This window comes from Ambystoma mexicanum, chromosome 4q (genome assembly GCF_040938575.1).
Source record: "Ambystoma mexicanum isolate Mex_15411 chromosome 4q, UKY_AmexF1_1, whole genome shotgun sequence".
NCBI classification, from domain to species: domain Eukaryota; kingdom Metazoa; phylum Chordata; class Amphibia; order Caudata; family Ambystomatidae; genus Ambystoma; species Ambystoma mexicanum.
In genome coordinates, this window is record NC_090928.1 from 87494083 (window position 1) to 87520224 (window position 26142).

The 26142-nt window shown below is 46.4% G+C and overlaps 1 protein-coding gene across 1 annotated transcript in view; it reads right to left on the bottom strand.

The window, feature by feature from the left end:
• Window positions 1-26142, bottom strand: part of LOC138467483 (interaptin-like) — a 672097-nt gene that overhangs the window by 407566 nt on the left and 238389 nt on the right. The window contains exon 5 of the mRNA XM_069607521.1: window positions 14465-14627. Coding sequence (XP_069463622.1) covers window positions 14465-14627 — 163 coding nt within the window. The remainder of the gene's footprint in view (window positions 1-14464; window positions 14628-26142) is intronic.

Here is a 26142-nt window from a genome sequence, read left to right on the forward strand (position 1 = left end):
GAAGTGCATAAAACACGTCTTTGCCTGCAAATGTGTTTAAAATCGAATGTGTTTAAAATCGAATTTTCACACAAAAGAAGTTAACAATGCAGTTACAGGTAGAAGGAGCAACAAAGCAGACATTTCTGTCTAAAATCCCTGTCTATCAGATAAGAAATTAAAGTGTGTTCCTTATATCTTTATATTGTGAGAAAACTAAATGAAAATGAGTCGAAGTCTAAAGACCCTGACAGAGTGCTGGAGTTCTAATCAACTTCTTTGCCCTCCTTCTCCATGTCTGCTTTGAGAATAGTGAGGTCATTTTTGTCAAGAGCTATCCACAGTGGGGGAGGGGATATTATATAACATTTTTCAATGAACTATATCTTGTAATATTAAATGTGCCAATGTTTCTCTCCTATTTGTCCAGATTGATAGAGGCACAGAGAGAGCGGGATGCTTTTTACGCATTTCAACTAGGTATTGCATTCAGACTTCACCATGGATGCATTTAACTAGGGTTGAGTAAGGAAGGCCAATACACACAAACATTTTCTATTGTTTGTAGACTCTGTAGATAGCCCCAGCCCCAGATTCCTACATTATATTTAGCGATAATGGGGGCTTTTGACTGGAATACCTTTGACATCAGCTCAACTGGTTGGATTCCAAAATGGTTTGAAATATAAAAAACATCCTATTGACTTTAAATTATAGACGCTGACTATTTTTGATATCGGGTCTACCCCCTCAAATTGTTTGAGAGCCTCATTCGAAGATACTCAAAGTCTTTAGGAGGGCAAGAATACATTTTGCCTCGAAGGAATAAGATTTTGTGACACTGGGTCCTACTATGAAGACCGTAGATATCATTTTAGCTACTTTAAATCCTTGCTTATCATATACTTATCGTACTTAAGTAACAGTTCTTGAAGCAAACTTGAAGATTTTACTATTAAAACATCATCATCCCCATAAAATATTCTTCCCTTTTACCATAGGTCCATCAGCATTCTCAGTCTCATTCATTTTCGTGCGATTATTTGATGCATGAATTAAACAATACTTGAGAAGCACATATCCCTGTTGTACAACTTGCTCTACTGAAATGGGTCACACTCATGATTTTTCTCTAATTTACTACTAATGTGTTGTTTTCCAAGCAGTAGAATCAGCATTCTCAAGAGGTTTTTGTATATTCCATATATGCTCTACTGAGTGGAATCCTCTGAGCAAATTCACAAATGCCAAGTAAATAGACATTTTCTTTAAGAGCATGTATTTAGTTGTTAGTAGTGCCATGGAACACCTAGTGGAATGCACTAACAACAGGACTCTGAAATCTGGAAGTGCGTTATATAGTCTTTATTTCCACAGTACAAAAAGGATCAACACCAAAGTTCAATCGGAGAATGGAAAAGTCTTGTTAACAGACACACCAAATCTTTCACGCTGCAGTTAGTGTGGTTGTCACTTCTCGCCGACTAGATAGATGTGCGATTTTCCGGGCCCCTTATCAAAGGCTATGTAGCAACAAGAGTTATTCACAAGCCAAGTCCTTGAAATCTCTGAAGGATACACATCTTTGTCACCTCTTCCAAGTGTAGCTACCACTTGTGAATCTCAAGGGGTTAGAGTTAGAGCAAGATGTTTCTGCTAGAACACTACTCCCCAGGACCTTCTCCACCTTTAATCTTGCACCTCTGGTTGTCTGTTCTTCTGTGCTCTTCACTACTCCTACTACTCACTACATCCTGCCTGGCTTTGTACCATCTCCTCTGCACCTGCCCTGAGCCTGGGAAATTCTAATGTGGGGTAAGCTGGGAGGGCGATGAGGAATATGTGGGAGGAACATCCAGTCGAAAGAACATTACCACGGGGTAAGTAATTTGCTCTTTGAATGGATTGTGTCCTCCCACGTATTCCTCATCTTTGATAGACTCCCAAAGCAGTGTTTGATTTGGTGGAGGGAGTAAGAATTTAGTTTTCATGGACCGAATGGAGGACAGCTTTTCCAAAGGTTCCATCCTGACCGAAGGAAGACCCATGGCAGTAATGCTTTGTGAACAAGTGAATAGTAGACCACATAGATCCCTCACAAATATTTTTGATCGGTACACCCCTTTGCAGGGCTGTAGAGGTAGCCGTGCCCCTGGTGGAATGGGCCCTTACTCCTTCCTGAGGATCCTAGCCCGCTAGTCTGTAGCATTACAAAATTGCCAGAATAATCCACTTGGATAAGGTCTGTTTTGTCACAGCCTGGCCCAGTTTGTGACCTGTATAGCCTATAAAAAAACTAATCGTCAATAAAAAGTTTGGATAGCCTAGATATGTAAAAGCTCAAAGCTCTACATGGATTCAATCTATGCAATCTCTCCTCCTCTTTGCCAGGATGAGGTGGAGGATACAATGTGGGCAATACAATGTTGTGCCCTACATGAAAATCAGAAATTATTTTGGTAAAAAATAAAGGCTTAACCCTCAGAACAACCCTATGCTTGTGGAAGATAGCAAAGGGTGGCTTGGGTGAAATGGCCTGTAATTCCCTCACTCTACAGGCTGAGGTTAATGCTACCAAGAGAATGGTTTTAAATGTTAACAACCTTAACGGGCATGAATGTAAAGGTTCAAAGGGTGCACACATTAGAAATCTTAGTACCAGATTAAGGTCCCAAACTGGAACCTGGAAAGGAGATGGGGTTAACACATTGGTGAGTCGCTTTAGAAATTGTGTCACCAGTGAGATTTTGAAATATGAACATTCTTCTGACGAGCGCTTAAAGATGGATAGCTCTGCCAACTAGCCCTTAATAGTTCCAACCAATAGCCCCAGGTCGGCTAAGAATAATAGAATGGATAACAGTCCTGGTGTTTTGCATAGAAAAGGGTCTACATTATTGTCTTTGCACCAGCTGTAGAATGTGTTACAACAGTAACAGTAGAAGGACTTTGTTGCTGGCCTTCTGGCCGAAAGCAAAATCCCCATTATGTCATCCGGGAGGTCCCGATCCTTGTATCTCAGCCTTTCAGAAACCATGCATGAAGGCTGAGTTTCTTGACCTCTGGGTGGAGAACCTGATCCTCCTCTCATGAGAGCAGGTCCTCTCTTAGTGGAAGATGTATTGGAGGGCAGAAGAACATGTCCAGAAGGTCTAGGTACCAAGCCTGCCACTTCAACGTGCACTAATGTTCATCAAATTTTTTAAGGGGAGTGGGAAAGGGCAGATAAGGTTTTGGGGGATTAGGGAATAGGTAAAATATGTGGAGGAGGGGTGGTTTGGAAGGACCAACCCCCAAAAAATGTGATGAACATTTCCACGTTGAAATGCCAGGCTTTGAAAATTCCGGCGATGAAATGACATGGAACTCATGTCCTCCCGGCCCAATACGAGGCAATTAGGATCATGTGTTTCCCGAACTTTCTCAACCTCCTGATCACGTCAGGAATGACAGGGACTGGAGGATACGCATACAGGAGTGGACACTCCCAGTCCACTACGAATGCGTCCCCTAGAGGCTCCTCTTGGAGGAAATTCCTTGGAGCAGTACAGTTCGCACTTCCGGTTGACACTGGTTGCAAACAGATCCACTTGAGGGGTTTCAAAAGGGTGAAGATCTCTTGAAGGACTTCATGAGCTAGTTCCCACTCGTGGGAGACTGTGCTCTGCCCATCCGCCGCCATGTTCTCCCCTCTTGTTGAGGTAGTACATGGCCACTGTGTTATCCTTCATTATCAGGACATTCTTTCTCCGTACAGAGGCCCTCACCTCCAAAAGATTTATATGTTGTATGGACTCCGATGGAGAACAACGACCGCCGATTGTCAGATCATTGGTGTGGGCTCCCCTCCCTGTGAGTGAGGCGTCCGTCACTACTATTATCTCCGGCCATGGTTGCCAGAAATGTTCTCCCTTCAGAATGTTGTCCTCGCAGGTCCACCACAGGAGATTGATCCTGTGCAACCCTGTTTGGAACCTGAAGTAGGTCTGACATGTTACCTGAGAATTGGGACCATTGTGTCCTGAGGGCCCATTGAAGGGATCTCATTCTCAGGCGAGCCTCTGGCACCAGAAAATGCAGTATGCTATGAAGCCGGGCAACCTGAAAAAAATCTGGGAACTTTGAAATTTGGAGACAATCTGTAGAATCTGTTGAGCCCTTGGGTGGCAAGCTCTTTTTCAAGGATGTATCCAGTATAGCTCCGATTAACTGGAACTTTGAGAAGTGTCATGTGGGACTTCTTGTAACGGAGGGAGAAGCTCAGTCTGTGAAGAGAGTGGCAGGTGAAGTTGAGATGACCCAGGACTTGGTCGGGAGAACACGCCCTGATCAGCCAATCGTCCAGGTAGGGGTAGACATCAATCCCCCTCTCCTGAGACTCGCTGCCACAAACACCATCAGTTGGGTGAAAACCCTTAGGGCGGAGATTAGCCCAAATGGAAGAACTTGAAACTGATAATGAGAAATGCCAACAGTGAACCTCGGGTATTTTCTGTGCTTGAGATGGATTGGCACATGAAAATAAGCATCCTGAAGCTCCAATGACACCACCCAATCTTGGAGTTGGAGGGCCTGAAGGATCTGAGAAAGTGTGACCATCTTGAACTTGTCCTTCCTGAGAAAACTTGTTCAAGTATCTCAAGTCCAACATGGGTATTAGGAGATATGGAGAGTACGATCTCTTGGTACTCTCCGCTACAGGCACCGGTTCTATAGCGCCTTTCTCTAGCAGGGTCAAAGTTTCCTGCACAAGGAGCGGACTAAAACCCTCAAAGAGTGGCTCCCCGGTGGATGGTTCTGAGGTCAGAGAATGAAAGGAAGGCAGAAACCGGGGGCTATGGTTTCCAATGCCCAAACATCCGAAGTAATGTCTCGCCATTCTTTCAGATGTTGAGACAGTCTGTCTCCCACTGGTGTTTTGTGACTCAATACCTCAGAGGTTTTGAGGTGGCTGATGCAGTGGCTGTTGGTAAGGATGCACCTGTGTGAGCAGGCTTTGCACTTCTCCCTCGTCCACCACAAGGGAATCTTCTTTGGCCTCTTTGACCAGGCTCTTCCAACTGAGGAGTAGTAGCAAAGAGATCTACCCCTCCAAGTCTATCCACTGGGGCGAAAAGGCTGAGGCTGCCTAATAGCAGCACCTACAGATTTGGCTGCCGCATTTGAGGTCTGCAACTACTCAAGGCTTCTGTCCACCTTGTTGCCAAAAAAGCTGAGATCCGTCAAAAGGCATGTTGAGAAGTCAGGATTGCAAATCCGACGCAAATTCCAACTTCCTCAAACAAGGAAATCTGCATATTACGGTGCTTGTTGCCATGGCTCTGCTGATGCTGTCAGCAGAATCCAGACCTGACTGAAGAGACTCACGCATGGCTTCCTTGCCGTCTCTAACAATAGCCAAGAACCTGTCTCTTTACTCCCCCCTCGGGAATGTGCTCTGCTGCCATGGAAATACAGTCCCATAGAGTGAAAGAGAATTTTGCAAGGGGACATGTGGAGTTGACTGATTTAAGAGTCATGCTCCCTGCAGAAAATACATTTCTTGCCCGTCCAACTACTCTCTTGTCATCCCTAGCTGGAGGGATAGTTGGATAAGCTGCCTGCTTGGAAGTTGCGGTAGCTGCCTGTACCACTAGACTCTGGAAATCAGACAAAACGTTAGAAAAAAAATGACTGAACGTGTGATTTGGCAGAATTTCGTCAGTTTGAAAATTCCAAATGGCCGAAAAGTTCGACCAGATAACGCATTAGGTGCTGGGGGCTGCGGGGTGCCCCCTCACCCTTGCTCACTTTATTGGAGCAGGGGTTGTGGGGATATCCCACAGGCATCCTGAAAAAAAGAAAAGGACAATTAAGGAGGGCTGCAGGGGTGTCCCCTGCACCCTTGCACACTATATTGTGAGCAGGAGTTGCGGGGGTGACCCCCGCAGCCGTCTGAAAAAAACATCATTAACAGAAAAAGAAAAAGACCCTGCGGCGCCGGTTCCCGATCACAGAAGTCAAAGGGACAAGGCGTTGCAGGGACGCAAGGTAAGTAAGAGTGTGGGGGTGTGGCTGAGGTGTGGGTGTTATGTGGGTGTAGATGGAGGCAGGGGCCAAATTGTAAATGTTCAGGGAAGAAAGGACCGAAGATTATTTCGGAAAAATAATGTTCGGCCTTTTCTCCCCTTTAACATTTGGATCGTGGGCTTTCAAACCGAATCCGACTCTATGTAGTGATGTGTTTAGACAGGTAGTCGGGGCCACTGCTGGAAGGGTGGTATTTTTGGGTCGGGTTCTTGTTTCTGGATTAGTCTCTGGCGTCTCCCATTTTGCAGCCACCCTTTTCTGGAGAACAATATGAAATGGTAAAATAGGATCTATTTGCGGACCCTTAACAAGGATGTCCATCAGATCATCCTGTTCAAATGGGAGGGTAGGCCTACTCCACCCCATATAGTCTACAACTTTAGACATTAGCTGTCTGTATGAAGCATCTGGGTGCTCACCAGCTTCAGGTCTACCAAAATCCAGCTCTGGTGTGGTGTATACCCCACTGGCCATTTGTAAATGATCATAAAGATCTTTCAATCGACTCTTTTGAAATAAAGCTCTTGGGCACATTTGGTGTACCAAATTGAAGACCAAAAGGCACATCATTGTCCGATGGCTCATTTTCCTCATGAATTGAGGGGAGAGATTTGAAATAATCTTTCTTAGCAAAGGAATATAGATCTTGTCTGGGATAGGCATCGAAGGCTAAATAAATTGTGAACTCGGCGCTCGAGGAGTCATCAGAATCTTTTTCTGCTTCGATGGCGCCATTGGTTTAGATTGCGTGGTTGGCGTTGATGGCACGGCTGGCATCGCGGGTGCATCCGGCATCGATGGCGCGGCTGGCATCGATGGGACGACCTCGACCTATGTTTGGAAGGATCCTTCGATGACTTGTCATCGCGTCGAGGCCTCAAAGGCTCTCGATGAGGATCTGTCCTTTGTCCCGGGGCTCGAGGCCGCACGGGATTTGGCTCGAGCCCTTCCCTTACCAGCTTCTATGGAAGGCACGCTAGGAGCATGGCTTGTCAAGGGTTTTTGTTTTTGAAATACTTTTAGCACCTTGGATATTCACTTCAATTTACCGCAATGAAACAGTAATGAAGGCCTATGTTTTTTCCTGGGCTCAGCTAGCAAACATGTATTTCTGCTGCGGAGACAAGGTCACATATTTATGTCAGATGACCGAGCCGGGGAGAATAGTAAGCACGCTGCAGGTGCAGTGATAAGGGACAGTGGGAACGACTGCGAGGAGGGAAGATGTTTTGTCCCACTTCTAACTGGAATATTCCACTCTGTTTATGCCTCATGCTTATTGTCTGCTCTTTGGCCGAGGGCAGCATGGTAATCCATGAGAAGTGGGGATCGAAAGTAGCCCCCATAAGAGACAAGGGATTTCCTCTTGGAATTCAGAGTTGTTGGCCTTGCCGAAGGTCCACACTTCTCCCAATACCACACAGAATGTTCGTGGTGCTTAATTTGAGCATGGTGGTTTGTTGGTGCCCTATTGCCCTATACCAGGAGGGTGGGTAGCGGGGGGCAGGATGGGAGTCATACATGTTTGATTGTATTCTTTGTTATCATGGAGGTTTTGTTGCTTTGTCTCATCTTGTATTGTGAAAAATTAAAATACAAATTTGAAAATTACATTGAAAAGCATGAAGCTAAATGTATTGGATCGGGAAGGACAGTATTTAGGGAGGTAACATTGCAGATAGGTAGGTCCCAGGCCCCAGTAAGCCCTATGGACAATGCAGAGGGTCTTGAACTTGATCCTTGCAGCCACGGGGAGCCAGTAGAGGGATTTCAGACCGGACAGATGCAGTCCCTGGGCTTGAGGCCAAGGATAAGTCTCACGGTTCTGTTCTGGATGAGTTGCAGAGGCAGGAAGGTTGAGAAGAACAAGTTACTTACCAACTGTAACGTTCTTTTGACTGGATGTTCCTCCCACGTATTCCTCATCTTGTGATAAATCGTTATCTCCAGCTTCGCTGCTTTGGAAAAAAAAATTCTCGGCAGAGGGCGCTGTGCTCGAGGTTGTGGCGTCGATTGTCCCTCGGCGTACTCCGTACTCTGTCGACGTCACCGATGGTATAAATAGCTCGAGCCGCGCCCGTTGCTTTAGTTCTGTTTTTTCGATGAAATATATATATATATATATATAGCAGGAACACCCAGGCTATATATATATATATATATATATATATATATATATATACATGCATATATAGCAGGAACACCCAGGCGTGTCCCATGTCCGATACATTCTTCGTGAGAGGAAAGTGTAAGAAAACGTAAACTGTACTGTGGGGTAGGATGGGAGGATCGATGAGGAATACGTGGGAGGAACATCCAGTCGAAAGAACGTTACAGTTGGTAAGTAACTTGTTCTTCGAATGGATTGTGTCCTCCCATGTATTCCTCATCTTGTAATAGGCTCCCATAGCAGTATCAATTTTTTAAGGTGGGAGTACTAATTTCAGTTTTCGTGGACAGAATGCAGAACTGCCTTTGCAAATAAACCCTCGTTAGAGGAGGCAGTGTCCAAACAATGTTTAACAAAAGTATGCATTGTTTTCCAGGTTGCAGCTGCACAAATATCTGCTGCCGGGACGCCCCTCTTTAGAGCCGCAGAAGTAGCCATTCCCCTTGTAGAATAGGCACGAAGCCCATCTGGTGGTTCTTTTCCCTCTAATCTGTAGCATTCAACTATGGCTAATATGATCCAGCGGGAAATGGTCTGTTTTGTTACAGATAAGCCTAATTTATGACCAGTATAACCCCACAAACAGTTGGTCATCTTGTCTCAATTTAGCCATCCTAGAGATGTAAAAACTAAGAGCGCTCCTGGGATCTAATCTGTGTAATCTCTCCTCTTCTTTGCCCAGATAAGGAGGAGGATAGAAAGTTGGTAGTACTATTTTTTTGTGACAAATGGAAGTCCGAGACTACTTTTGGCAAGAAGGAAGGTTTAACTTTAAGGACTAGCTTATATTTATAAAAAATAGTATATGGTGGTTTGTATGAGAGAGCCTGAAGTTCGCTAACCCTGCGGGCTGATGAAAGGGCCACAAGGAGGACAGTTTTTAGAGTCAAAAGCCTCAATGGACATGAGTGCAGAGGCTCAAAAGGTATGCAAGTCAAGAATTTTAATACTAAATGTAAGTCCCAAGTTGGTACCTGAAAAGGTACTGGAGGGTATACAATAGTAAGCCCCTTTAAGAATTGAATTATTAACGGTATTTTGAAATATGAAACCTCTTCCTAGGAGCGCTTGAAAATGGACAGCGCAGCAAGGTATCCTTTGATTGTTCCTATCTGGAGCCCCAGATTGGCTAGATGTAACAGGAAAGAAAGCACCATTGGGGTGCCACACTGTAAAGGGTCCACATCCTTGGCTTTGCACCAGTTACTAAACCTATTCCAGCGACATCGGTACAAAGACTTTGTTGCTGGTCTTCTGGCCGAAAGAAATATTTCCATTACGTCATCCGGAAGATGCCAATCCTTGTATCTCAACCTCTCGGAAACCATGCGTGAAGGTTGAGTGTTTTGACCTCTGGATGGAGAACCCGACCTTCCTCTTGCGAGAGAAGATCCTCTCTTTGCAGAAGACGTATTGGAGGGCAGATGGACATGTCTAGAAGGCCTGGGTACCACGTTCTCCTGGCCCAATCCGGGGCAATTAGGATCATGGTTTTCCTGAACTTTCTCAACCTCCTGATTACTTGAGGAATCACAGGGACTGGGGGAAACGCGTACAGCAGTGGAAACTTCCACTCCACTACAAATGCGTCTCCCAGAGCTCCTCTGAGGAAATTCCCTTGAGCAGTACTGATCGCACTTCCAGTTGATCGCGGTGGCAAACAGATCCACTTGAGGGGTTCCCCAAAGGGCGAAGATCTCCAGAAGGACTTCCTGAGCCAGCTCCCACTCATGAGAGACCGTGCTCTGCCTGCTCAGAGCGTCTGCCGCCGTATTCTTCTCTCCGGCTAGGTGAATTGCCGACAGAGAGATTCCTTCTCGTATTACCCAGAACCAGAGCTGTATTGCTTCTCTGCACAGTGGCAGTGACCCTATTCCTCCTCTTTTGTTGAGGTAGTACATGGTCACAGTGTTGTCCGTCATTATCAGGACATTCTTTCCTTGTACAGAGGGCAGAAAGGCCTTCAGAGCTAGTCTGATTGCCCTCATCTCCAACAGGTTGATATGTAGTTTGGACTCCAATGGAGACCAACGACTGCTGATTGTCAGATCGTTGGTGTGTGCTCCCCACCCCGTGAGTGAGGCGTCCGTCACTACTGTTATCTCCGGCCATGGTTGCCAAAAAGACTCTCCCTTGAGAATGTTGTCGTTGCAAGCCCACCATAGAAGATCCTGAGCAACTGCTCTCGGGACTTGCAGAAAATCCGACATATTCCCTGAGAACTGGGACCACTGAGTTCTGAGTGCCCATTGAAGGGATCTCATTCTCAGCCTGGCCTCTGGTACTAGGAAAATGCAGGATGCCATGAGGCCGTAAAACCTGAGAAAATCGAAGGCCGGTAGATGTTGGGCATTCTGGAACTTCGTTACCATCTGCTGGATGTGGAGAGCTCTCACTTCGGGAGGCGAGGCTTTTCCCGATGAAGTGTCCAAGACTGCTCCGATAAACTGGAGTTTCTGGGATGGTATCATGTGGGACTTCTTGAAATTGAGGGAGAAGCCCAATTTGTGGAGGAAGTGGCAGGTGATCGAAAGATGTTCCTGAGCTTGTTCTTGAGAACTTGCTCTGATCAACCAGTCGTCCAGGTAGGGATATATGTGAATACCTCCTCTCCTGAGACTTGCTGCCCCAACAGTTTGGTAAAAACCCTCGGGGCGGAAGTCAACCCAAATGGCAGAACTCGAAACTGATAATGAGAATTGCCAATCACGAACCTCAGGTACTTTCTGTGCTTTGGATGGATTGGCACATGAAAGTAAGCATCCTGAAGGTCCAATGATACCAACCAATCTTGGAGTTGGAGAGCCTGAAGGATCTGAGAAAGAGTCACCATCTTGAACTTGTCCTTCCTGAGGAACTTGTTTAAGTTTCTCAAGTCCAAGATGGGTCTCAGTCCTCCGTCCTTTTTTGGGATGCGAAAATATGGGGAGTACCAACCCTGTTCCTCTCCGCTACAGGTACCAGTTCTATGGCACCTTTCTCTAGCAGGGTTAAAATTTCCTGCAACAGGAGTGGATCCGGAATTTTGGCGGAATTGGCTCCCGGTGGATGATTCTGAGGCCTTTTTAGAAAGGGGAGACAGTAACCTTGGGCTACTGGTTCCAGTGCCCAAGCATCTGAGGTAATGCCCCGCCATTCCTTCAGATGTTGAGAAATCCTGGCTCCCACTGGTGTTTTGTGTAACAAGGTCTCAGAGGGATTTGGAGGTGGCTGCAGGAGTGGCTGAGGGTACAGATGCCGCTCCTGAGGCTGATTTTGCACCTCTACCTCGTGCTCCACGAGGGAAGTTTCTTTTGCCCCTTTGAGAAGCCTGTCCTCTTCCTCTACCAAAAGAGGAGTGGTATTGAAATGAACGACCCCTCCAGGAAGATGAGCCGGAATAGGGTTTTAGAGGCTGGCGCAAAGAGGCGCTAAGTGATTTAGCTGCTGCTTTCGAGGTCTGAAGTTTTTCCAGGCTTTCATCAGACTTTCTGCCAAAGAGCCTCGAGCCATCAAAGGGCATGTTGAGGAGTCTAGCTGGCACGTCCGGTGCAAAACCCGACTTTCTCAACCACACAAATCTGCGTAGCACAACGCTTGCAGCCATGGATCTGCTGATACTATCAGCAGTATCCAGTCCAGACTGGAGACATTCCCCCATTGCCTCCTTCCCGTCTTTGACTATATTCAGGAAGCCTTCCCTTTCCTCGCCTTCCGGAATATGATCAGCCGCCGCCGAAATACAGTCCCACAGGGTATGGGTAAACCTGGCTAGAGTACAGGTGACATTTGCCGATTTAAGTGCCATACTGCCTGACGTGAAAACTTTAGGTGCCCAGGCATCAATTTTTTTATCCTCTCTATCTGGAGGGTTAGTTGGATAAGCAGTTTGTTTTGAGGTAGATGCTGCCTGAATGACTAAACTCTCTGGAGTCTGATGTTTATTCAAATATTCAGGATCTGTTCCAGCTGGTCTATATTTTCTTGGAAAAGTGCTATCTGCAGCAGCAATAGTTTCTGATTTCTCCCAGTTTTTCTCCACAGTCCTTTGAAGGGCCCTGTGCAAAGGGAGAACAGGATCTTTCTGAGGTCCCTTGACGATTATATCCGTCATGTCATCTTGTTCAAAAATGGGTGAAGTATACCCCAACCCATATATTCAACTACCCTGGTCATAAGACCCCTGTACCCAGCATCTGCATGTTCTGCAGGATCAGGTTTGGCGAACTCTAATTCTGGGGATGTGTCAAATCCACTGGCAGAATGTAGGGTATCACTCAGGTCTCTCATTCTAGATTCCTGGTCAATAAGTTCCTCAGGAACTTGTCTTGTACCATAAGTAACTCCCAAAGGAGTAACCTCGTCTTCTTCTGAAGCAGACTCTTAATAGATTGCTGACATAGATTTGAAAAAATCTGACCTGGGCAAAGGAGTGAATCTCCTTTCTTCCTCTTCCATCTGCTTCGAAGGAAATGGCAAATCCCTTGAAGTTTTCGAGGGTGTCTTCGAAGTCTTCAAAGTTTTCGAAGATGACTTTGATAATGGCGTCGATGACGCATTTGGCTTTGGCGCCGAAATTATCGACGTCGAGGGCGTTGATGAAGTTGTCGAAGTCTTCGACGACTTGTGTTTCTTGCACGGCACTGGAGAGGTGCTCAATTCTCGAAGAGTCTTCGACGGTTTTACGTCGACTCGAGGATTTTTGTATTCCTCAACGCTACCGGTCTTGGCCATGGTATCCTTGGACTTCCCTTTGTCGTCCAATGGAGCGACTTTAGGTGTATGGCATTTTCGAGGGTCTTTCGAGGGGGTCGGGCCGCATTCTCGAAAACCTCCATCATCTTTTTGCGGAATTCTTCCCACTTACTGGGAGAATCCGATTTAGTCGGACAACGAATTTCTTCGGTCGACTCTGAAGAAGAAGATGATGAGGGAGATCTATGTCTCCTCTTAATTTTTTTAGATGACGACGAAGAGTGTCTCGATCTACTCCTAGATCGAGATCTCTTTGAGTGCCGATGGCGATCCGATTCCTTAGAATCAGTCGCTTTCTTGTGTCTTTTTGACGAAACCTTTTTTGAGGCCTCCCTCCCCACCAACAGCTTACCTCTCCTCTCACGAAGAGCTTTTTCTGTCATCGATTGGCAGGACCTGCAGTCGTTGGTTCGGTGACTGGAACCGAGACACCAGAGACAAATCCGGTGGGGATCGGTGATCGACATCTTAGATCCACAATCTGCACACTTTTTAAACCCAGTTATGGGTGTCGAAGGTGTCGAAGATGACGACATTTTCTTCACAGAAAATAGAAGCGCGCTGTTCTCGATAGCAAAGCGATCGGAAAAACAGAACGGAAGCAACGGGCGCGGCTCGAGCTATTTATACCATCGGTGACGTCGACAGAGTACGGAGTACGTCGAGGGACAATCGACGCCACGACCTCGAGCACAGCGCCCTCTGCCGAGAATTTTTTTTTCAGAAGCAGCGAAGCTGGAGATAACGATTTATCACAAGATGAGGAATACGTGGTAGGACACAATCCATTCGAAAGAGGCTTTTGCAGTAGTACAGCCTTGAGAGAACCAGGGCTCTGAATACAGTGAGCCGCTGGGGGAAGGTGAGAAAAGGGAGAGTGCCTCGCAGGAGGCCGGCCAGAGTGAGAGTAGGAAAACAGGAGCAGGAGTCCCAATGCAAACAATCTCAGTCTTACTGGCGTTGAGGCAAAGGTCGTTTGCAGCACACCATGAATGAATTGCAGGCAGACAGTCAGATGTGAGCGATGTAGAGGAGGTGGCTGAAGGTAGCCTGAAGTAGAGTTGCGTGTCATCCGCATTACACTTGAAGTTAGAGATGAAAGTGGCAATCGCACCTGCAAGGGCAGCCATGCAAACATTGAAGAACCAGGGGAGCGCCGCAGGTTGAAAGAGTGATGGTAGAGAGAAAGGACCCAAGTTCCACTTGGGATGGGCGGTCAGAAAGGTTGGAGGTTAACCACGCCAGAGCCTGACCTGTGATTCCCAGGGTGTCACGCACATGTGCATCAGGATGTTGTGGTTTACCGTGTCACTTAGAAAGGCGCGGCCTTCAAAGGTATACTTGTAAAGTATGATAATGTTAGTATTAACAGCAGTTTAAAAGAAAATAACTTTATAATGAACACCAAAGGATTACAAAAAGAAAAGTAACTGTCAGCGAAAGAAAAGGTGGGACACTCTGGTGAGCAAGGCAATGTATTGGGAAATATTGACATTTTCTTTGTGCTCTTACTAGGCTCCGTTGCTTGTTCAACTCATGAAGCTGAGAATGTAGCATTCCATTTTCCTTGGTCATTTGGGCGCAGTCGTCCATCATTTTGCTTCTCAGGAACCGATCCTGTTCTGACAAAAGCTCTTTCTCTCGTAGTTGCTGGTGGAGAAGACTAATCTCATTCCTAATTACAAACCAGGACGAAGGAATAATAAATCCGATTAAAAAGGGTCACCGTCTTTGCTCTCTGAATACATACATACATAACGTTGCAACTAATTCAACATAAAGAGTAACTCGCTCAAAGCAAGCATTGATTTACTTAAATTGAGGGGAAAGTCAGCGACTGGTACAAAATATAGTCCTAAGCACCATCCTAAAAGTGGGCCATGCTCAATTTAAGCTAACACATTTTCACATTAAACTACATTGAGAAGTAGGGGAGAGCAACTTTGTGTTTGTATTTCAATGTTGGCACTCCAGTGTTTGAAGACTTCACATTTGTATAGGTAGTAACCTTGACAGTTTTTAAAAGAATGTGTTTTCATTTATTCAATGGGGATATATTTTTAGCGTGGAATGGCATGATAAGTGGGGTATGTGCGTGTGAGTGTGCGCATTTAGAGCGTATTCTTCATCCATATGCATATTCTGAGAGGACAGACTGCGTTGACGTACATTCCAAGCATACTGTGTATAGTTTGTGTGTATGCAGTGTGGTTGGAATGTACGTCAACGCAAGGACATCTAGTGGGGCGACCAAGGGCGACCAAGGGGTTGAATGCCTATCTGAGAAAAGTGGATGATGTAAGGGAATGTATGAGAAGGATCCCATGGCCAATGAAATGAAGTCCCTGCCCTAAGGCAGAGGGCTGACACATGAGGCCATTGAAGGACAGTGTCCCCTCAAGGGAAACAAGAAAGCAATACTCTTCCCAAAGAGAAGTACTTTACATATTTGTGGAGCAGTCCCTTCAAGAGCACTGAACTCTGATCAAAGAAAATCAAAGACATTAAATTAATCTAGTGAATACCTGCTCAGGCATCATAGGCACATCATGTTTTCTTAGAGCACGCCCTCTACAAATCCACTCTGATATCAGAGGCATCCCAAACTGTCCTACAACAATCGCACGTCAGTTTCAGGAACAGCCAGTGTTGGTTTCCCTGCAACATGACCCCGGGGAGCTCACATAGGGGGACAACGACAATTTTGAAAGTGCTTTTACATTGCTGCCCCTCAGTTGGCAATCCTGTGGGCATAGGCCATACTGTAGGGCCTTTGCAATCAAATGGAGCACTTTGGACTGCCTGCAGCAGTAGAATCCCCTTAATTGGTGAAAGTAAAATCCAACATGGCTGATCAGCCTTTTAAAGGGTTGGTCTGGCCTCAAAGTCCTGAAGCAAACACATTGTGTACACCAATCACAGCACCTCACTGATTGACATCCACAGAGCGCCGGCTGTCATATTTCTGATTCTTTCAAGAAGAGACTATGCAAATAGTTTTTGCCTAGGTATGCTGGACTACCTCACAAAAAAACTAGAATTAATCCAAAACACATCGGCTAGACTACTATTCAGACTCAACAGCAGTGAACGCACAACACTAGCTCTCAGAGCATGGGCCACCAATTGAAAAAACAATCAATTTCACGACCCTCTGCATTAATTACAGAGCCCTTCCAGTCAAGGAGCAGAATTTCTCAAAAACAAAATCTAACTTTACCAAACAACCAGAGACCTTAGACCTAGGAACAGCATGCTATTAGAAATCAAGAGATTGTTCAGATTAAGACTATGGTGGTCAAACCTTGGAACATGCTATGCACGGAAAATCAACACACTACAGACAAAGTGAAATTCAATAGAAATCTAAAAGCCTGTCTCTTCAATGTATAAAAGAAAAAACTGTAACCTGCATATGTCAAACAGCAGAAAAACTCCTCTACAGGCCAACTTTCAGTCGCAGAGACAGCCTATGGTAACACCGAACTGGCTCAGGACCACCTGTTTAGAACTCAATCCAAGGCATTCAGAGAAATATAACAACTAGAAGACAATACTTCAAAGCATCAACAAAACCCTGAGAGAACACATTCCTTGTCTTAAGAAATATCTAAACTGCAACACAGGATATCCAACTTCCTCAACCATAAAGCTCTCACCACAATGAAACCAACAGCAAGTGCAAGAATTTGCAAGCAATGCGGAAATGCACAGGAACACCCTCTATACTTTTGACTAACCCTCAATTTCCTCTACCTTAATACACAAAAATACAAACTTGCCACTCATACACATTTAAATAAGACCTCTTCCCCAGACTCTGAACCTCACAAATCTACAGCTCAAATTCCAACTGACAAATTCAGCAAGTGGAAAAAGCACACACAGACAATCTCCCTAGCCACAAAGCTGCTTCCTTCACAACACACCTACAAAGTTGCAACAAACTCACACAGTTTACCCGAAACAAACAGCATTGCAATCTGGCATTCCCCTCTTTCCCTAACTAACCAAACTCACCAACTCTCTTTAAGATCTACCAGAGAGTTTGGACTTCCTGCAAATGGCAGTGGTGTGTGGTACTGTCACGCCTGCGCCACGGGCACATCCATTTACGCTCAATATGGACTATTTGTTTATCATTTATTTACAACAGACTCTTGGATCCATCTATATTTACTTTGGGAACTTTATTTCCCATTTGCGAGACTTTGGTGCTTTATTATTTTTTCCAACAAACTACGTATACCACAATGCACCTGGCTACAAGCATCGATTCCTGGCTGTTCGTATTGGTTATCAAAGGAACTACACCCCCCAGAAGCCCTAGGGACTTGCTCTGCTTCCACCAGCCCAGGAACAGAAAGGGAGGTGGCCGATTGCCTGCAGGTGTGCTTAGCCAGGTGCAACCAATTAGCCTGCCTCTGTGCTGGGCTAGGCAGTATAAAGGCTGCTGCCTGCAGTGGCTCAGCCTCTTGCATCTGAGAGTCCTTCCTCCACCTTTCGCATCTTTCTACGGATCTTTGTATGCTGTTTACCATCTCTCCTGCTTGGATCCTGCCTTGCAGCTTGCTACACCCTGCTGCCTACAGCCCTAGCCTTCTGGGCTCCCTGCCTCAGTCCAGCTCCTCTGGGCTTCCTGCCTTGCAGCTTGCTACACCCTGCTGCCTACAGCCCTAGCCTTCTGGGCTCCCTATCTCAGTTCAGCTCCTCTGGGCTTCCTGCCTTGCAGCCTGTTACGCTTCGCTGCCTCCTGCCATTGCCTTCCAGGCTCCCTGCCTCACAGCCCTGCTCCTTTGGGCTCTCCACATTGCAGCTGATCACGCTCTGCTGCCTTCCAGCTTCCGCCCCTTGCCCTGCCGGGCTCTCCACATTGCAGCCGATCACGCTCTGCTGCCTTCCAGCCTTCGCCCTTGCCCTGCGGGCTCTCTACATTTCAGCTGATCACGCTCTGCTGCTTTCCAGCCTCAGCCCTTGTCCTCTGGGCTCCCTGCTCTGCAGCCTGCCTCACTCCGGCTGCCTTCAGCCTTTGTCCTTTGGGCTCCCTGCTCTGCAGCCTACCTCACTCCGGTTGCCTACGGCCCTTGTCCTCTGGCCTTCCTACTTTGCAGCTTATCACGCTCCGCTGCCTACTACCTATCTTTTTCCGCTGGGTTCTCGGCCTAGCAGCCCGCTACAGTCCTCTGCTACCTTCTACGGTCAGCGGCCCTGCCCCTCAGGGCCCACTCCTTGCCGCCCGGCCCTTCTGGGTTCCTTACCGTGCAGCCTGCTTTACTCTGCTGCCCTAAGCCCTTTTCATCTGGGCTCTCTAACTTACAGCCCTGCTCCTGTGGGCTTGCTCATTGCTTTCCTGCTCCTCTGAGCTCTCAACCTTGTTCCTTACTGTCCTCTGCTATCCTATCCTGTTACACGACTTTCCCTTCATTTCCTTCTGCTAGTTTGCTATCACCTCCTTTCCTGGATTTGTCTGTAGTATCTTCTCTTGTACTGTTTGTAGACCCTTTTGTACAGAGCTTGTCTGTTGGTTCCCATCAGTCAACCTCTGCCCCTTCCCTTGTTTCGTTTCTACATTACAGACACCCATAGCTGCTGTTCCAAGCCATGAGCAAACAGCGTGGGCCTCTGTTATAGCAAACTGTGTAGAAGGCTAGAGTATTTCCTAAGGTTCGTGGAATACTCTTTTCCTAGATCTGCATACACCCCAAGAGGGAATTCATTCTGTACCTTTTTCCCTTGCTACTCTGGCCTACTCTTTGTTCTCTTTCCTCTCTGCTGTGTGTGTACTTATCTGTCCACTTTATTTTGGCACAACCACCCAAACCCTTTCTGGGTGTCTTGTGCTACTCTTAATAGAGTGCCATCCCTGACAGAATGCAAGAGCAAAACATTTCTTGTTCCATAGGCCGGAAAGGCACACACAGACCTAAGATGCTTTCCTTTCGAGTTAAGAAACCTTTGCATAAACCTATGGTTTCCCTAAAGACAGCAAACAAGAACCTTAGTCTAAAGGACAGTCTCGCCTTATTAAACAAAGATTTACAAGCACGGTACTATACTCACTGGCTAGCTGACCCTTTTTCCATGTACAATTATTATGACATTTGCGACTATGATCCGCAGTCCTTATCTGTTGCAGAGCTAAAGCAAGAAAATGAATTCTTACAGATCTTGTTAGACCAAACAGTGAAAAACCTTCCTGCGTCTTCTGACAAGCCTTCTAACACCGCAACAGCTAAAGATATATCACTCATTGTGGGAGACTCTAAACCAGAATACGCTGTTGCCAGAGTGATATGCGCAAGATCAGCTTGGCAAGCCCCCCAGAATGCTGGAAAACCTTATTTGACAGGACAAGGCAGTCATTATCCTGAGGTTTGTGCATCTGGTCCTGGGTACAAAAGACCTATACTAACCATCGGATGTCTAAATGCTTCCACAGTATCTACTAACCACAATAACCCTAAGGTCAGTCTTCCCATTGCTGCAACCGAATTTTCTACCACACCAGCTTCTGAAGCTTTAGATCAAACAAATGATACTTACCTGCTACAAGAACAACTCCTACGCCTTAAAAGAAAGACCGAAGAGCTCTATGATGACTTTGTTTATTTGCATTATCAGAATCTTATGAAGGGACACAAGTTACCAGACCATCTGACACTATGTCCAACACCTGACATCTTATCTTTAGAGATCGACATGATAAGGCCTGGAATTGCCACGCAGAAAAGGATACATACTTATACCAAGAGGTGGAAGACCTAAATGTAGCATATGTCTCCCTTCTAAAGACTGACACAGCTCTTTCATCTTCCAGCCACAGTAACTCAGGTTGTTGTACTGACAGAAAAGAATTAACTCCTCCGGTGGTTCAAATCACTCACACAGCCATAACACCACAAAACAAGGGTGGTCTTCTAATTGGAGATCCCTCTGAGTCAAAGGATGGTTCCGCCCTCACCCTTGCCTATTGTCCAGTACTCACACTTACAACCTCTTCTGAAATGACAACGGCAGCTGAAGAGACTGGCACAGTTCACACCGAGCATGCTGAGTTGGCAAGCGGGGCTTGCCAAAGTGTGGCTGTGCTATCAGACAACACTCTTGAGCAATCAACATCTTCGGTTTCTTCGATACCCCCTGAATCGCCAGTGGTTGTGGTACCCGATCTACCAGTAGTTGCAACACCTGAACTGTCTGTAGCTACTTCCAACTGCAATTCATGATCTTCCTGCTGCTGTGGTTCCTAAACTCCCTGCCACATTTGAGACACCTGAAGTCCCTGCTGCGAATCTTGAGGTTGCTATAGCTACTGTGATTCCTGAAGCTACCGCTATTTCTGATGCTCCCGATGCCCAGATTTCTACTTCCTTCGCAGCTGTGCTCGCTGCAGCAGAATCCTCTGCTACACAACCTGATCCCGCAGCACCTTCTCTTCCTGATCCCTCATCCGCCATGCTAACTGTTGCAAAGTCAGCGAAGGGTTTCCCTGTTAAGACTACTGTTCCAGTTGGTCCTGCTGGTGTATCTATAGTACTAAGACTGCCAGACTCTACTCTACCAGTCTCAGGTGTGTTCCAGCCTGCTGGTTCTCTCATGGCACCCACACACCCAGTTGCTACAGCCTTGATACTCTCTACAGCAATTCAAGATCTCACTGCTGCTGTAACCTCTGAACTGTCTACTAATCATGGGAAAACCACCGCTGTGACTCCTGAACTCTCTGCGGCCCACCCTAACGTTGTCATTGCTGCTCCGGATGTTTTGGAAAACCTTCCTAAAGCTACCAACTCTGCTGTACCGATGGCTCCACTTTCCAGCACCATACTGTTGCCCGTCAAAGCAAAATCTATCATGGAGCCTGCAGCAGTTTTTCGCAGTTCCTCTCTTCATGCACACACAGTTGGGGTCTGTGTTCCAAAGACTTTGTCTATTCTGATTTCTACATCAAAAGTTCAGAACATTGGTACTGTCTCTGTCATTCAAGACTCTCACCTTGAAACCCGTTTCTGGTGCTTCATGATGTGCCTTTTTGGATTAAGACTCTTGTACGGTGTGACAGACATTCTTCCTGTAGGTCGGTCTTCGGGGAGCCTGGAGAGGGGCATACTGTCACGCCTGCGCCACGGGCACATCCATTTACGCTCAATATGGACTATTTGTTTATCATTTATTTACAACAGACTCTTGGATCCATTTATATTTACTTTGGGAACTTTATTTCCCATTTGCGAGACTTTGGTGCTTTATTATTTTTTCCAACAAACTACATATACCACAATGCACCTGGCTACAAGCATCGATTCCTGGCTGTTCGTATTGGTTATCAAAGGAACTACACCCCCCAGAAGCCCTAGGGACTTGCCCTGCTTCCACCAGCCCAGGAACAGAAAGGGAGGTGGCCGATTGCCTGCAGGTGTGCTTAGCCAGGTGCAACCAATTAGCCTGCCTCTGTGCTGGGCTAGGCAGTATAAAGGCTGCTGCCTGCAGTGGCTCAGCCTCTTGCATCTGAGAGTCCTTCCTCCACCTTTTGCATCTTTCTACGGATCTTTGTATGCTGTTTACCATCTCTCCTGCTTGGATCCTGCCTTGCAGCTTGCTACACCCTGCTGCCTACAGCCCTAGCCTTCTGGGCTCCCTGCCTCAGTCCAGCTCCTCTGGGCTTCCTGCCTTGCAGCTTGCTACACCCTGCTGCCTACAGCCCTAGCCTTCTGGGCTCCCTATCTCAGTCCAGCTCCTCTGGGCTTCCTGCCTTGCAGCCTGTTACGCTTCGCTGCCTCCTGCCATTGCCTTCCAGGCTCCCTGCCTCACAGCCCTGCTCCTTTGGGCTCTCCACATTGCAGCTGATCACGCTCTGCTGCCTTCCAGCTTCCGCCCCTTGCCCTGCCGGGCTCTCCACATTGCAGCCGATCACGCTCTGCTGCCTTCCAGCCTTCGCCCTTGCCCTGCGGGCTCTCTACATTTCAGCTGATCACGCTCTGCTGCTTTCCAGCCTCAGCCCTTGTCCTCTGGGCTCCCTGCTCTGCAGCCTGCCTCACTCCGGCTGCCTTCAGCCCTTGTCCTCTGGGCTCCCTGCTCTGCAGCCTGCCTCACTCCGGCTGCCTTCAGCCTTTGTCCTTTGGGCTCCCTGCTCTGCAGCCTACCTCACTCCGGTTGCCTACGGCCCTTGTCCTCTGGCCTTCCTACTTTGCAGCTTATCACGCTCCGCTGCCTACTACCTATCTTTTTCCGCTGGATTCTCGGCCTAGCAGCCCGCTACAGTCCTCTGCTACCTTCTACGGTCAGCGGCCCTGCCCCTCAGGGCCCACTCCTTGCCGCCCGGCCCTTCTGGGTTCCTTACCGTGCAGCCTGCTTTACTCTGCTGCCCTAAGCCCTTTTCATCTGGGCTCTCTAACTTACAGCCCTGCTCCTGTGGGCTTGCTCATTGCTTTCCTGCTCCTCTGAGCTCTCAACCTTGTTCCTTACTGTCCTCTGCTATCCTATCCTGTTACACGACTTTCCCTTCATTTCCTTCTGCTAGTTTGCTATCACCTCCTTTCCTGGATTTGTCTGTAGTATCTTCTCTTGTACTGTTTGTAGACCCTTTTGTACAGAGCTTGTCTGTTGGTTCCCATCAGTCAACCTCTGCCCCTTCCCTTGTTTCGTTTCTACATTACAGACACCCATAGCTGCTGTTCCAAGCCATGAGCAAACAGCGTGGGCCTCTGTTATAGCAAACTGTGTAGAAGGCTAGAGTATTTCCTAAGGTTCGTGGAATACTCTTTTCCTAGATCTGCATACACCCCAAGAGGGAATTCATTCTGTACCTTTTTCCCTTGCTACTCTGGCCTACTCTTTGTTCTCTTTCCTCTCTGCTGTGTGTGTACTTATCTGTCCACTTTATTTTGGCACAACCACCCAAACCCTTTCTGGGTGTCTTGTGCTACTCTTAATAGAGTGCCATCCCTGACAGGTACAATCTCAATAATATTATACTATATAACGGGTGTAGACCTCAAAGAAAGTCTATCCACAAGGGGAGAGGTCACAAGGTAAGCCCTGGTCCCAGTGAGTCAGTAGGGGTAGGGGGGCATCTGGAGCAGAAGCTGGCAGCAAACGTTCAGAGCAAGTTGGAGAGCAAGAAAGGAGTTTAGAGGAAGATTAGAGGAGGTTGGAGACAAGAGGGGAAAATGAAGGGTAAGTGGTTGGTGAGATCAGGAGTAGGTTGGTTGGAGACATCAGGACGAGGTTGGAGAAAAACAGAAGAAGAAAGTAGAGGTGGCTTGTGGGGCTTTAGCTAGTAAAATGGTTATGCTTGGCAAGGCCGGGGCAAGAAGTGAGATCCCGATCTGAAAGCGTCAAGCATATGGTGGGTGGAGGAATGAGCACAGGGCAAAGTGCTGAGGAGGAGCACGTCCAGAAGAGGAGAAGAGAAGAGGTCAAGAATGAGGTCATGACCACAAAAAAGGGTGGTGAAAGAGCACTAAAACACATCTGTGGAAACTGGTGAAGGCAAACCCAGTTGGTTCTGCCATAATGCTGAAGAGAAGTTCTTTTACTACCATCTACAATCTACAGGAGCTACAAGGCAACACGAAAGTGGTTATATCTAGCCAAAAACCATAGACAAACAGAAAGATGCCAGAAAAGAGAGTAGTCTTTACACTGGATGACAGGGAAGTAGACTGACCCTTGTGAGCAGTCTGAGGAAACTCTCACAGTTTTGGAACTGTTGATAAGTGACTATCATAATACCTTATGTTCGGAGTTTGACCCAAGAGAGTATTTCTGTGTGTAAAATAAAATGTGTGTTTTACCCTAAGAATTGTGTCCGGCCTCTTTGTGGACTCTGCTATAGGAGAGCAGATTCCGACCCTAACATCTATGCTCATTTAAATTCTGCGCATATTGTATGCGTATTTTGTGCTTACTTAGTTTCCAGGCAGATCGAACATCTGTATGTTTATTTAGACGCTATTGTTTTTAGTCATCATGTCGTTATTTCCAAGACTTATCCCATCAGAGCAATTTTTATTTAAAAATGTAATGTTTCTTCAGACTCATACAAACAGCATTCCATGCAGGGATAAAGAGTACTTGTCAAATTCAAATATTTACTATGCGATCAGTGCATGGCATAGTTAATGTTAGGAGTGATTGCCTACGGAGTTTCAGAAAATAACATTTCTTAATAACTTTTGAGCCATTCCAAGAAAAAAATGGGGAAAATTACCCAATACATTTTCGAGGTAGCTTGAAAATTTGTAGTGGACAATATTTGTTTCACTGTGTTTTAACAGCTTTTTAACATGGGGTTTCTCAGAGGGAAATAAAATTGGTTATAAACCTATAAATCACTACATGCCTTGCACAAATATACATGTACGCAAACGTGAAAGCATGTACAAACCGAAGACATCTTACATGCTGCATACAATTTAAGGTTAAATGGACACAAACAAGCATGCACATACAAATGTTACTGTACATGCACAGGTGTGAAACCTATATTTACAAACACATACATGTGCGCACACACACCACAAACATATGAAACATGACACTTGCCTTAAACCCTTTTGGGTCCATAACACATACATGCACTCAAAAGACATATGCACAGTACAAAGACAGCATGGCACCCGCTGTATGTTAATGAATGTAATATACTCCCACACACACACAGAATAAATGAACATACACACAAATAGACAAACATATGTACATACACAATAGTTAAGCTTATGCACAGTAAACTAGCAATCAGTGGACGGCACTATAACATTTCAAAACGTAAAACATTAAAAACACAAACAAACCTTTACTATACAAAATAACACATTTTCACAAGAAGTTACATTTAACACACACAACTACCAACTATTATCAAAGATGTGATAGTGATTGTATTAAAACATTCCTGGAATTATTTAAATGCACTCTATGAGGAAGAAATATCTCATTATTGTTACTTTTAATGTTGTAGTGGGATACCGAAGACATATTTTTTATCTTTAAACATACACCTATTAACTGTTAGTCGTGCATGATTCATGTTATGGTGAACTGAGGCAATGCACATCCATGTTTTCCAGGCAGCTAAACATGAAAACCCAATGTGGCACCTTGGGAATATAACAAACAATTTTTAGAAATCAGATTTCATTTAGCATATACATTTGTTGTCTTTTGCATATCCAAGGCCATTGCCATCAACATGTAAAACATTATGTCTGGTTAATGTTCATGTGTGCAACACCCTTACAAAAACCACATGTCTTGCCACTGTGTTCCACGAGGAACATGACAATTTAGTGTTACGTTAGCTACTGGTAGCATCATTAATGCCCCGATTACAAATACCCATGAATCGTCAGTAATCCAAATTGATTCAGTGTGCATGGATATTAAAAAAACAATGAATGGTGGCCATCAGGGGGGCGCATGGATTGAAGTCTCCTGACTGCAATCTTCTGTCACCCAGACCCCTATAAAGTCAGTGTGCCCAACACTTATGGCCCCTACGGAGTTGATATCATGCCTGAGGAGGACAGCTGATGCCACGGGCTTCATTTAGTGCGAACTCTGGAGGAAATCGGTTCAGTGGAAGTGGAGAACCAGCCCTCCGTCGGAAAAGTGGGAAACCGAAAGTAAACAGGAAAGGCCCTGTGCAGTCGCTGCCCATGCTGGGACCTGCTCAGAGGCACCGGAGGAAGTGCTCCCTTGACCCATCGCTTTGGTGGGTGTCTCAGCTCCCACCCCCCTTCCTGAACGGAGAGAGCAGACATAGCTCTCAACCATTTATGTCGCAAAGGCGGGTGAAAACACCCAATTTTATTTTTGGCGGGTGAGAGGCCCATTGAAACCAATGGGCGTGCAGGTGGCTTGGCGGGTGAGTCCGCTGTTTACAAGGCGGGTGATACCCGCCAAAAGCGTGTGAGTTGAGAGCTATGGAGCAGAAGCTGAGAGAGAGGCCTGTGTGCGCCTCTGAAACACAGAGTCGTTGGAGGCACTCCGCCTCCCCATTGTGCAACCACACTGGCGAGACCCGGCCCGCTTGGGAGACATTAAGAGGCGCATCAAGGAACATCTGTGGCCCCTCTGGGGCACTGGTGCGGGAATCGCAGTCTGGGCCGGCCAGAGCACCCTAGGCGGCGGAGAGGTGGAGCTGCAGTTTACAGTGGCCCCCAACGGAGGAGGCCTGGACTGTA